Source organism: Odontesthes bonariensis, chromosome 21 (genome assembly GCF_027942865.1).
Source record: "Odontesthes bonariensis isolate fOdoBon6 chromosome 21, fOdoBon6.hap1, whole genome shotgun sequence".
Classification (NCBI taxonomy): Eukaryota; Metazoa; Chordata; class Actinopteri; order Atheriniformes; family Atherinopsidae; genus Odontesthes; species Odontesthes bonariensis.
This window is the reverse complement of record NC_134526.1, coordinates 14,397,797-14,411,437: the sequence shown is the minus strand read 5'-3', so window position 1 is coordinate 14,411,437 and position 13,641 is coordinate 14,397,797. Positions and strand designations below refer to the sequence as shown.

The window sequence follows — 13,641 nt, the reverse complement described above, 5'->3', positions numbered from 1 at the left end:
AGGCCACAAACCTCAAAGTGTAGGAGTTGCACTTCTATGAAGCAGTGTAGAGGGAGAAATGTGGGATTATTGAAGCTTTTGGAGAGACAAAGAGAACAGGACTGTAAAGGAAACAGAAACTCACTGGTACTGAGTGTTAATGCAGCTGGCATCATATTAGAGGCAAGGAAATAAACACTCAGAGGCGGTGGCAGAGAAGATTAAAGAACTCCGAACAGGAAAACACCTGCACCGGCAACAATAGGTTCCATTCAACACAATCACTGTAATCAGTTTATATTCCAATGGTATGACTTCATCGTGTCTGCCATAGGGGCATTTTCTGCAAGGTCATCAAAGGCCCAATCAAAAACACATATGGAGTCAGCGGGATCAAAGTTTTCATCTGATGACTGATGTGTCCTGAGTAGTATCCTCTAACGCTTGTGACTGAGTCGGGCCTTTAAACAATCTAGGTTTAAAGGAAAAGGCGACTTAACAGGAAGTGGAAATGAGGATTTGATTTTTGGTTCCTCTGGAGTTACAGAATATGTTTCAGGTAAATCCCCTATGATCTACCTTAATGTCTCTTTCCTCTGTCGTCCACATATCACACGTTGGTATCAGCATCCTCATCTTAACGGTAGCCACAAAAGCAGCACATACACACTACATCTATGTGGAAATGCCATAGGCTACCGTGATATCGACAAATTGTGTGTTTCTACATTTACATTTGATGCAAATCAATAACCAGAGTATTATCTTATTTGCATGTAAACGTGGTATTCATGAAGATGTGCATATGTCTCAGCTTGTGTGTGCTATGGGAACATGTCCCGTCACTTGAGTGCATTTTAACAAGATGTTCTTGGTAAACAGCATCTCAGCCAACCTGCTTTTATAGCATAGACAGATTTATTACCAGCTGCCCGATGACATCAGCCAGCTATTTCTAGGATTTGTGGGAATCGAAGTCCATTTTTGAGATCCAGATTATGTCACTGGCTCCCTTTGTCTCCAAGCATCTGATACTGATAAACGGACAGTGGCATAAAAAGCAGACAAGCCGAGATAAACGGGCAGCACTGCATCAGCCATGTGATCTGTTTGCAGCAGCTCATTATGAATCAGAACCCTGGCCGCTCTGGGAAACGTGGCAGATGTGCACTCTGCATAGGCAGCACATATACAAACATGATGGTGTGACCTAACATGCTTATATCAGTGAGAAAGTGCAGAGATCAAAGCAGTCTAGATTTTGATCCTGGATATGATGGCTCCCCTGAGGGTTTTAATGAGCTATACCTTGCAACCAATTGAAAAATTGGATTAATTTGTGTCCATAACAATATGACGCCCCCACTGATTACCCAAAAATGACCCGCCCTACCAAAGCCCCAAAATAAAGCCACTTAATTGAATTTTAAATCCAAAATCTATTTTGTATGATGAAACCACCTGTTATTTATCTATTCAACTCAATTATTAACTCAATACATTTTTTATCATGTATTTTTTGTTACACAATACAAAAAGACAATCACCAGTTTTCAGGATTACACTTTTTTTTTTTACCACAAACCAACTGTCAGTTGGACCAACAGTTTTCTTGTTTTCTCAGTTTTCTTTTACATAATAAAGGTTTATTATTGCTATTATATAAATGTGAAGTAATTACTTCTGAATTAATTATATTGAAAGGGAAAAAAACAGTGAACTTTTTTCTGATGTTTAAATGTTTTTATAATTCACGGGTCAAAAATGACCCAAAAGACAATCTTTGTACCCTAGTGGTGTACAGCCCACATGGAAACAAACAAAAATAAAGTCTGACTTTTTCTAATGATGGGGTCCCTTTAGGAAAAGTCATAAAATTTCAAGTTGGAAAAAGATAGTTTACGGTATTTTTTCTACAGCTAAACATGGTAGTGGGACACTTTTGACCCGCAAGACAACAGGAGGGTTAAAAATCTACTTGGTTAGTGATAGGAAAACACTGTGCCTCTCCCCTAAAGCAGACACATGTCTCTTATTTGTAGCTCACCTATCATATTTTCTCTTGAGACTCAAGTTTAGTTTTACTCAAGCTAACTGCTTTACTTAGCATTGTTCTAGAACTGCTAGCTTCACTATCATACTTACCAGGCCACACAAAATGACATTAGTATCAGTATTCTCATCTAATGCGACTGGGAGAAAAATAAAACCACATGCCACATGTCAGATTTCAGAATCTGTTAAAAAAGCTTTTACTTCAGCATGTCATTCCCCAAAAAAGCCTTTTAGACAATAACTGAAACATCTTTGTTAATTTTTTTAACCAATAGTTCATGAGGTAAAGCCTTTAGTGCATTTTTAGATAATTTGTTTCTGTAAGTACAGTTTGTTGTTCACTCTGGATCAGCTGAGATACTGCAGTCTCTATCATCTGAACTCAAACTTTCCTGTAAATGATGAGTTGCCATGTGCTGGGCAACCACTTCTAACACAATGTGACTTGCTGTGGAAAACAATGATGCACTGGATGCCAGGCTCAGATGCATTTGTTCTGCGTCTTCAACTTCTCCCTCAATGCTCCCCTCTTTGCAGTCAAACTGGCTGAGTCACATGTTCCCAGAGTGCACATTTCCCTGAATCCATTTTCACATGTTACAATATCAAAATGGTCATTGCCACTCTGTGTTAGCTGTATGGGATTTGGAGAGAAACGGCACAAAAGCTCTAGCCTAGGTCTCTTGGGAGTTAATCCTGAGTCAGACTCAATAACAGCTCCAGATGAAGTTCCTAACTCACTGTCATGGGGCTAGAATGGTAATAGAGCCATGTGCTCCCAAAGAAGAAACTTACCACAACAGCGCTAGACATTCCTCTTATTATCTCACTGGCTTAATCCATTAAAAAAATACGTTCCCACTAAAAGCATATCTCCTCTTCCACATTTGACCCAAATCCCAGTCAATGGATTTTAATGTGGTGTAAGTCAATATTGGAGCAGAGCTTGAGGTCATAAAGTGGGCAAGGCCATTGCCAAATAATGCAAAATACATCAGACAGCAAATAAGATAATTTACTCATCAAGTGGTCTTGACAGTTAAATATCGTAGTATTTAAACTTTTTACGAAAATTCTTATGCAATAGAATGATTGATAACAACATTTTATAAAATTGGTTAAACGAGCCACCAGTGCTTGATATTCTGCGTACATGAGGAGTCAAAGTTGAATAGCTCTCTGTTCTGCTTTCAACTCTTCCCAGAAGACAGCTGTGGCAGCCATAAATAGACACCATATGGTATTCAGAGAAAAATGTTAAATGCTGCATGTGTCACTTGAAATCTTAGCCCAGTAAATGCAAATGCAAACATAAACTAGGGGACTCATTGCACGGCAAAGTGAGCTGGACGTTATTTAGGGAAGCTAGGTGGAGAGGAGTTTTGAGAGTGGGGTACAGAGATGGTCTGAGGTCTATGTTGCTTAACTGGAACTGGTTTTTAAAGTTGAGCTGTGGGAATGACCAGAGAGGAAGCAAAGAAATAGTGAGCACATTGTGGATAAAGGAATTTGTAGATGCTGGTTCAAAAGCCTTTTAAGCTGCACAGATAGGTGGAGGGTGTGGCAGTCCATCCTATAGAGGCCATCCTATGATGAGGCTAACATCGACACCAATGTGCTCCTGGAGAACAGCCGTGTTCAAAGTCAGTCTCTATTTTGACACACACATGTAGAGGTTTGTTTCTGCATCTTGCACAGTTGTAACACCAACTACTGACAGACATATGAAGAAATTGCACAACACCACCTTTGTGTTATTTCCTGCTTCTTAGGTGTCTCTGGGACTCCACTTTGCCATGATGGTACAAAGACAGAATGTGAAAACAATATCAGCTATGTGTTAAAAGCCACATTCTGTACTGTTAAGAGCCAAACTGCTTCTGTGTAGATTTTAAAAAGATATAGGGGAATCCTTTAAAAAGGATTCCTCAAATAGTCACCCATTTATGCTTAGTGATTTAGGTAACTTTTTATTCTTTGAGACTGCTCACATGGTGCCATAACTTAAAGAAAATGTTTTAAAAAAACAGTATTCTATACTGTGTAGATACAGCATTACTAAATAATGCAATTGTGCAATCAATGTGACGAATAATAACTCATCAACACTCTTGAACAAAATGATCTTAAGTGAATTCCTGACATCATTCCACCATGGAAAACACAGTGTTTCCCAACAACACTTTTCAAGTGAATATGTTTCTAAGAAAACAATAAACTCAAATTGTATTTTTTTTTTGCCTTTAAAAATTTGTTGAAAAGAAAAGCAAAGAAAATGAAGCGTTCCCACTGGAGGTTGTGGTATTCCCAATTCACAGGATTGCAAAGAAAATATGAATTTGCCAGCAACACAAAGACAAAGAGAGCAAGATGGTACCAGGAAATTATTACTGACTGACTGGTAATCAAACTGAAGTGGCCTTTCCCGACAAATGAGGAAGTTTTACAGTAAAACAGCTGTGACTGGTAAAATGTTCTAAACCAAACACATTGTACCATTTGGAGAGCCTGTTTGAATAGAACAATGACATTGAACAAACAGGAATTAGACTGACTGATATAGCAGGAACTCTCCAACATATCACAGCCCATCAGAGACACCTCAACTGTATCTGAATAGATTTAAATCATATAAGCTTCTTTGGAAGTCAAATGAATAATGATGTTTATCTTGACAACCAGGTGTTTCAAGTTGTGTCATTTAAGTCTTAGTAAAATGGAATTTACCATTGCCCTCGGCTTAATCTATTAATTCAAGATCACTGCGCTGTACAAACAAAAGTTACCCTTTTGTAACTGCCAACAACACAAACACCACCCAAACGCATCTAGGCAAACATTTGCTCGATCAAGTTCCAAAATATTTTGTTCTATTATCATTTTTCTGGTTTTCACCCCTTTCCGGTCACGAGATGTGCTATTTTACCCTCATCTGTGGTAGGTTTACAGGAACCATGAAGTAAAGTCAATTTCTGAGTCAGTGTGGGGAAACCTGAAAAGGTTTAATTGAGTCTGAAAGCAAATGCAAGCAGAGATAAAGTCTAACAAGCAGCAAATGAAAGACACACAAAGTTATGACCTTAAGAACCAAATCTGTCACTGTCTGGCCTTATATCGTGTTGGAACAAGTTCCACAGTGTGCTACAACAGCAACGCAGAGAGCTGCATCTCATGGCAGACCAAACATTTTCGGTTGAGCCTCTGCTCCATCTTTGCATCAATTAACATCTGTTTTTATGCAATCCAAAGTGTGACTGACTTTGAAAATGACTGTATGGACTACACTACAAGCCAAGTCAGCATTCTGTATTCCTACAAAGTGGTTTCCGTAGTGACATGGTGAGCTTAAACACAGTGTAGGGGTTTCTCATTCCCATCTCAAATGAGCTGACTGGTCCTTTTCAGATAAGATAAGATAAGATAAGATAACTCTTTATTGTCATCGCACAATCATACTTTGTACAGTAGTGCAACAAAATTGGAGTACTGTCCACCGTTGGTGGTAAAAGAAAGACATCCACCACACACGACCATCCATTGACTCCATTTATGTACACAGGGGAGACCTTAGAAGCTAAATAGATGCCTCATAGTGATGACACAATAGATTTTCTGGAAATAAGGCTGTCCTTGTAACTTCCCTTCCCCCAAAGCAACTGTGTGTATCAGACAACACCTTACTTACTCCTCAGGAAACAGCTGGATCTCACCAAAGTCCATCTGGGTCTACAGCACTAGTCTGTTGACCATGTTCTTCTCCCTTTGAGTATTGTTAAAAGAAAAAGACAAAGGAATATTTTGTATCTATGGTGAAAATTTTATTTTTTTTTCTGATTGTCAGGCTCTCCCTAACAGATCTCGACATTAAAGAGTGATTAAAGGAAGGCAAAGCCTGACATGACGCCATAGCCAGGGGCTAATCCGTCATACATTAACCAACTGGGACTGACAGTCGTAGTTGAGTCAGTAGGGTGGAAGTTGAGATGGTATGACCACTCTATCAGTCACGCTTATACTACCCAAAGAGAGGTGTCACACCAAAATCTACTTGCTTTAGACGGCAATACTCTGACATTAAACTATCAGGAACTGACGATAAAGGGAAGTTTTGTGGAAAATTAAGGTCAGGAATAGAGTTAAGATCACCGTCATGAAAGGAGAACTACAAAAATACAATCTTTTTGTCATCATACAGATTTGAAAATCTTCAGTTGACCTTTGAAATTCAGTACTGCCTCATAAATGATTGAAGGGTTAAATGAATTTTTTTTAAATGTCCCACATTTCCATTCATAAACTTAGAAAATGTTGAATCCCTTTCCCTGATATCTGCCTTCACTCTGTTAACATTTAATACAGGTTTAAAAACCTTACTTCGAACACCTGTTTTTCTTTCATCTCTGCTTTTTCCATCTTTCTCTTTTTTTTGTGTCACCACAAAAGAAACTGTCAAAAACGGCTGGAAAGACTGTCATAAGGTGGCATTCTAAAGTGTCCAATGAAATGCTACGTTTGAACTGAAAAATGTGAATTCTGCATGGGGTCATTTCGTGGGACAGATGGTAACAGTAAAGCAATACACTACAAAAGAACTGCTTTGGTATTGCAATTTCCTATTAAGTTATTTTCCACTCACGCAAATGTTTTAGTGTTGCAGCAACATGTTTGATGTTTCATGAGTTACAAAGCTACATGTTCTAATATGAAACGGCCTTTCTAACAAAGTGGAAACCTAGAGAGCGTGCGTAAAAATCTTACAGTAATATATGAGTTTTAAAGCAGTTATAAAGTATGACCAAACACTGAAGGAAAAGCAGATGTACAAAACCTTGCAGCATCAAGTAAACAATAACTCGTTGCCCTTGGATACGTGCTTATTGCAATTTCCCCTCAATCTGGCGCCCTCTATGGGGGAATTAACTGTCAGCATATGATCCTGTTACTACGAATTTCTGAGAAATTGATTACACAAATTGTCACAGCCAAGACTGAATCACTACTTCATAGTTCACAGTAAAAGCAGAAGTGCAATCAGACGAGACAGAAAGAATGAGCCGCATATTCATGAACTGTAAAACGTCACAAACTGTAATCATGTGCCTTAGTGCCTCAATTATTGATTTATCACATAAAAGTGTTTAGGCAGCAGAGTTTGAGTTACCAAAGGTAAATAAAACCGTTGCTTGGAACTTGTGCTTAACTTCATTTGACGGGGAAGAGGGGAGGGCACTTCTCATAGCAGGAATCTTAAAAGAGAGAGAGGAAAAAAAGGCTTTACTGGAAAGAGGAGGAGGAGCCTGATAAATAAGAGGAGTCCTTTCCGCCTCGCACTTCACTCAAATTTCTCTCCTCTGTAGGGCGACGCACAGACTTTTACAAACTGAGCAGCAACACTGCAACTCTGAAGATTATTGTAAGAGAAATTCTAGAGGAAAAACTTTCTCCAGTCCCATCAGACGCAGGACAACTGTTGAGTGCTCTCTGTCTGACTGAATTTTTGGATTTAAAACTTTGTTTGGACAGCCTTTGAAGGTGAGGATCGCTCTTTGTTCAGATTTGCTATATTGTTAGTGTGTAACCGGAGTTTAAACACGCGTAAGTCACGTCTTGAATGTTTGCCTCAACTGAGGTAAATTGTTTAAATTGCCCGGTCGTGACATGCAAATTGTGCAATGATGATTACGCTGCCATTACTGGAACTGACCGTGGTGGCTCATTCCCGAGGGCAGATTACACAAAAAAAAAAAAAGTTTCCCCGAAATGGCTGCAACTCAGATGGTAGTCAAGCAGGCAGTCAAAACCAAGACTTTAGAGTTCAAGACAATAGAGTTGAACCATAAAAGATGGGAGGGCTTTTTTTTTTTGATCATAATTTTTTTTTTTATCATCACCAGAGAACTTTGAGAGCAGATCTAGTGAAAACGGTTCTTGTATTTTATTCTAATTGGTTGAATTATTTATTATTTTCTTTTTTTTATATATATAAAACTTTGTGATTAGACTTTTAAACTTAACTTTCCTCTTTTTTTTTCCTTCTCAGGTGCTTCATCTCCTCACAGACCGAGAGCTGAGCTCCTCTTCTGAACCTCTGCTTCACCTCATCTGTTCTCCTCTGGCCTGTGTAGCACCCAGTGCTCCCCAGGCTGCCCAAAGAGCGGGCACAGCGCCATGGTAACTCACAGCAAGTTTGACTCCGCAATGAGCAGCAGCCCCTTGGACTCCAAAATGCGGCTGCCCTATCATTACAAGACTTTTACCTCAAAGTCGCAGTACACAATGGTCCTCGCCACACTTCACAGGCTCCAGCAGAGTGACTTCTACTGGAGCACCATCACCGGCAAGGAGGCTAATGCTCTGCTGGTAGCTCAGCCCACTGGCACATTCCTCATCCGGGACAGCTCGGACAACCGACACCTGTTCACCCTCTGCGTCAAGACAGCGTCAGGCACAAAGAACCTTCGCATCCAGTGCGATGCAAATTCTTTTTACCTGCAGACGGACCCTAAAAACATCAACTCTGTTCCTCATTTCGACTGTGTCCTAAAGCTGGTTCAACACTACATGCCTCACAGCAAGGAGAACACAGACTACTACATTAACTCTGGAGGCGAGAAGATCCCTCTTGAGCTAATCAAACCCCTCTACCATTGCCTGTCCACCCTGCAGCACCTGAGCAGGAAAACGGTCAACGGCCATGTGGACATTTCTTCTAAAAGAGATCAACTTCCTCATTCTGTTAAGGAGTTACTCCAGGAGTATGATGCCTCTATCTAGATGTACTGAACTGATGCTCTTGGAGGGGCAAGGACTGATGAGTGCAACAAAGAAACTGGATGGTACCAGTGCAGCTACCCGAGGACATGCACTGTGTCGGCGGAGTAGAGAAGCAGCAGAGGTGACAGGATGAAACCCAGTACTGAGCTTGTGAAAAGGAGCAGACTTGTATTGCTGAGATGTGAACATTCGGATAAAGAAAGCAGCACTGTGATCTGGGATATGCAAACAGGGTCAACTCTGCAGTCCTCCACTGCCTTTCTGATGACGTACAGTTCACTAAAAACAGCTGTCTGCAGTGTGATGACACACAATTCCCTTTGCTGCTTCTGCTGCTGCTGATGCTGCTGCTAACCAACATGCTCGAGCCCGTCGAGCTCACACGCACAAAGCCTTGGACAACTATTCATGAAGTAGAGCTGGACTGGCTCTTAGGAACAGACTGGCTTTATTTCCTGGGTGATAATCTTGGCTGTATTAGACACATGCTTCACACATCCTGGAATATCCAGCTAATCTTCCCCGGAAATTCACAGACAGTGGAAACGTCAGAGAACAAATAAGCGGACACACAGGGGGCTTTCTGGTTGTATTTGCTCTACAGCCAGGATAGAAAGGGAGTGAACGTTGTAATCTGAAGGTTGTAAAATTGTTTGAGTACAGAAAGAAAGAAAGATGTGTCATTGATTAGTTGCTTTAGAGGAAAGGTTTATATGCCAAATGTGCCATAACTAGACAACTGTGTTGGAAGACCAACATGACTGAATCCTTTAGGGCCTTGCTTGAGAAAATTGTACCAGTTATGCCAATAGAGTCAGCCCCTGTGTGGCCTCAGTGGTGAGGAACTAAAATCCAAGATACGTAGAAGTATTTGTGGCAGAGACAGGGTCATCAGTGCCCTCCAATGAATGTATTACATTTGGTATCTGTCTTTTCCCAACAAGGAGAGTCATGAAAATGTGTCTTACTCTCTTTAAAACCATGTTTACATACTGAAAAGGGAAATCTTGTTGTTGTGCTATCTTTTATAAAGATGTATTTTTGCCAGCCAAACCTCTGGCTTTGGATGCTTGAAGATATCAGAGAAATTTGATGAAGCAAGTAGACTGATTCAACTGCACACTTATTTATATTTGTATACGCATTTTGTTAATTTATAATAAAAAGTGCTATTTTTCTATGAAATTACATCTCATTTCTTCATGTGCTCCTTTCAAGACTAACAAGTTATTTTGTGTTACTTTGTATTTCAAACACATGCATGGAATCTCCTGTTACAGACATCGGGCCACAAGTTCACGGTTTTGAGTTTGTGATTTCCCCTAAATCTTACTAAGCGCCACCTTATACCCAGATGGGAAACCACAGCAATGTGTGACTCTACAGTTTTAGAGATGCAACACAAACATGCCTTTATTCACTATCAGACATCAAGAGCTGTAAACTTTCTGTTTCAATGATAAGTTTCCGCTGGAGACATTATAGTCTCACATAAGAGCTTCAAACAAGCTGGATCACATCCAATTATTGTTTCCTCAAAATAAAAATGTCTTCCTCTAAAAAAAGAAGCCTCTTCAGACAAAATACACCAGAATTTTCGCATAATGGTGTAGTTTTCTAGAGAAGTACAAGCAGAGTCCTTTGTTCTTGTGACTCACTGGATTCTTTGTGGGTGTGTTGGTGTGACCTAACAGGCTCATACATGAACGAACACAATGTCTGACTTTTGACATGAATGGCTGTGACGAGTGTTCAGATTCTCAGAAATGTTCCCTGCAGTACTTAATCGTCATTCAAGTGAAAAAATATAAACAAATGCGCCTCCGTACGTAGGAATTAAGACACATGGTACACAACATACTGTACTATTATTATGTGTTGTACCTTCTCGTGTACACAAGCTCTCTGGAACTTTGTGTACATATGATTAAGACAAGATGCTTCACATGCTCTCTGCTCACCTCTACTCTGCCGACAGAGACAACAGACAAAGCTTCTAACCAGGAACATTTTCCCCTGCACAACTACTTACATCAAGGTTTTACTGCTTGTGTGTTAGTTCAGGTTATTTTTGGAGCAGCACATCCTGTGCTCTAAGTCTTTCCTTTGTGAAAGCTTTCTGGTTTTTAAAGTCTTCAAATGTAAGAGCGAGTGTGTGAATATCTAAATATGTTTATCTATCTTCTTTTGATTTGGTTATTTCAACCTGATAGCGCTCTGATCAAATACACAACACTGTCTTTTCCACATTGCCAGAAATGTCTTAAAACAGTTTAGTGAGACCTATCAGTGGTGTAAATGACCTTTGCGTAGCACATACGCATTCTGTTCTTTGTTCCCTTCATCAGTAAAAAAAAAAGTTTTATTTTTTCATATATGCATCATCTGTTGGCCTCAAAACAACACTGAGGAAAGACAAAGCTAGACCAGTCTCAGTTTGATCATTTTGATATCTGCAATGCCCTTTTTTTTCACCATCCGTATCACAACCACAGTGAACACACATGCTCCCCATCTCTACAATATTTATAAAGCAACGTTACAAGACTGCGGCCAGGAACATGTGCGCTTTTACAGCCAGGGTTTAAAATGCTGGATGAACGGGAATCTGCCATAAACTACGTATACAGCACAATTACAGGAAAGAGCTCCTTGTTCACCTGCTCCCACAGTGCTCTAAACATATTCCTCCACAAATGGGGCTCAGTGAAGAGGTTTCAGAAGCGTGAAAGGGTCTCTGAGGCGCTATTAGCTGTGTGAAGTGTTACACAGAGCAATGTCTTTTTTAAGGGTAAGATCCTACATGCATGCCAATTCATAAAATAGCAGTTCATTTCTCAGAGAAAATTGCAAGACAAATTTTGAACATGATTTGCTTTGCCTGTAAATATGATATTCCAAAACATTTTTTCGTTAGAATGCATTCCCCGGAGCTTGACATGTTCTAAATCGTTTTTCTGCTTAACTTCAAAGAGGCAAGTTTATATTGAAGCTGGGTGTGTGTAGAGTGGAATACACATGATTACAGTCCAATATAACCAAATAAGTGCAGGCTGCTGCAAAACTGCATCGGATTATCTTTATTTCTCAGTAAGTCTGAGAGCCCTGTATACACACTTTGTGAAAGAATCCGCGTCGATGAGACAGCAATACAAACAACACAAACAACCATTTTACATGATTGTTGTTTGTGTTAAAAAATTAACCGTCTTTGATCTCAACTCTGGTCATGTTTTAATATAATATCAGAGAGGTACAATCAACTCTGTAAATGTCTAGTGATATTTTAGTGTTTGAAATCAGTCTGCTCTTCTGTGGAAGGCTATTATGGTTCGCCGACTGTACGTGTCATTCTGGAGAAATTCTCTGGTAGTGTCTGGTCATGTGATTCTACAGAACAAGCTCTGAGGCAGCAGCTGCAACCTTTTACACAGTTGGGAAAAAAATGTAAAAAATACATATATATGAGCCCTTTTGGAACAAGTGGAGGTATGTTAGATGTATGCTTCAAGAATGTGTCAATTTGATGTGTGAAAAACAGTTTTTTTGCATTTCAAGTGACACAGGAGTTTTTCAAGATGACATTTCCATTCAATATGTTGAAAGTATTTTACTTTTAAATGAAAGTTGGTCTAATAATTCTGAAATTACTTCTGTAAAAAGATATGGATTTTTTTTTAAAGTGGGAAATATGATAGCTTAGCGCAAAGTCTCAAAGTTCAGCCACACTGATTTATTATGGTGCAATAACGTGTTTATAGTCATGTTAGATGGATGATAAACATAACCCTCTGCTGGGAAAATCCATCCACACAAGGAACTCTGTAATTACAAGATGAGGGCTGAATTTTGAGAACTTCAGAGTTTTAGGCTCTAATGTACCAGGTGAAATGAGCACTTCCACTGAAGTACAAATGAAATCAGGATAGCAAGCTGTGACATGTTTGCTGTATTATTTTCTATTTCAGATTGCACAGCTTTAGGTGCAGCATGCACAGGTCATTTCACTTCAGCTGATCTACTTGTAATAGTTAATAATGAATACCTTTTTTCTTTTTTTTTTCTTTCAAGCACAGTTTGTACTCTCCTATGTGGGTCTGAGTGAAATCTAATAAGAGGTTATAAGTGAAAACAACCACTGAAAAGGGGAAAAAAATCTCTCTGTACTTGCTACCGTGTGTCAGTTTTGATAACTGGTGTAGGTCCTGACATAACAGAAAGCTGACGACATAGGTGCTGAATCAACACTGGCCACACATTTTAAAACTAAATAAAGCGAAATTTCCTACAATATAGAGAAAGCAGGGCATGTTGTCGTTTGGTGTTTTTATTAAGGATGCACAGATATATCAGCCTAACATAGGAATTGGTCAATATTTAGTCTGTTAACCGCCATTGGCCTACTGGCAAAACGGCTGGCAGTGGGCAGCAACCTGTTGTGTCCAGTTTGTGTTTGTTAAACTTTAACTTGAAACTGACCATATTTACAGACACAAAATTGACATTTTTTTGGGACATGCAATCACTGAAATGTCATTGACTTGCCAATGATTTAACAGAATACTTAACAAGTTAACCACTATTCCTTCCCTGCGTCAGGACCAGTCATCTAATAGTTTTAGCTGTGTGAACCAGTCACGGTTACAGTATGTACAGATGGTTCCTTTTTTTACTTGAAAGGGTTAAAAGGTAAAGGAGTGTGAATCACAATCATCCTCAGATTTTAAGTAGTGCTTTGTTGCTGCCTATGGGAAGGTGGAGGGCCTCTCCAGCCTTTGTTCGTCTGTTACCTTTACTAATTTTCCCTACTTGTGCTCACATGCCATGCCATTG

At 39.5% G+C, this 13,641-nt stretch overlaps 1 protein-coding gene across 1 annotated transcript; it reads left to right on the top strand.

The window, feature by feature from the left end:
* Positions 1–7,358: 7,358 nt before the first annotated feature.
* On the top strand, positions 7,359–9,998 carry LOC142371508 (suppressor of cytokine signaling 3-like). The gene is made up of 2 exons (XM_075454186.1): positions 7,359–7,566; positions 8,075–9,998. Exon 2 carries the CDS (start codon positions 8,203–8,205, stop codon positions 8,806–8,808), a length of 606 nt encoding a protein of 201 aa, XP_075310301.1. The 5' UTR covers positions 7,359–7,566; positions 8,075–8,202; the 3' UTR covers positions 8,809–9,998.
* Positions 9,999–13,641: the final 3,643 nt, after the last annotated feature.

Coding starts and splice junctions, on each gene's coding strand:
- LOC142371508 (XM_075454186.1), top strand. CDS start 8,203: ATGGTAACTCACAGCAAGTTTGACTCCGCAATGAGCAGCAGCCCCTTG.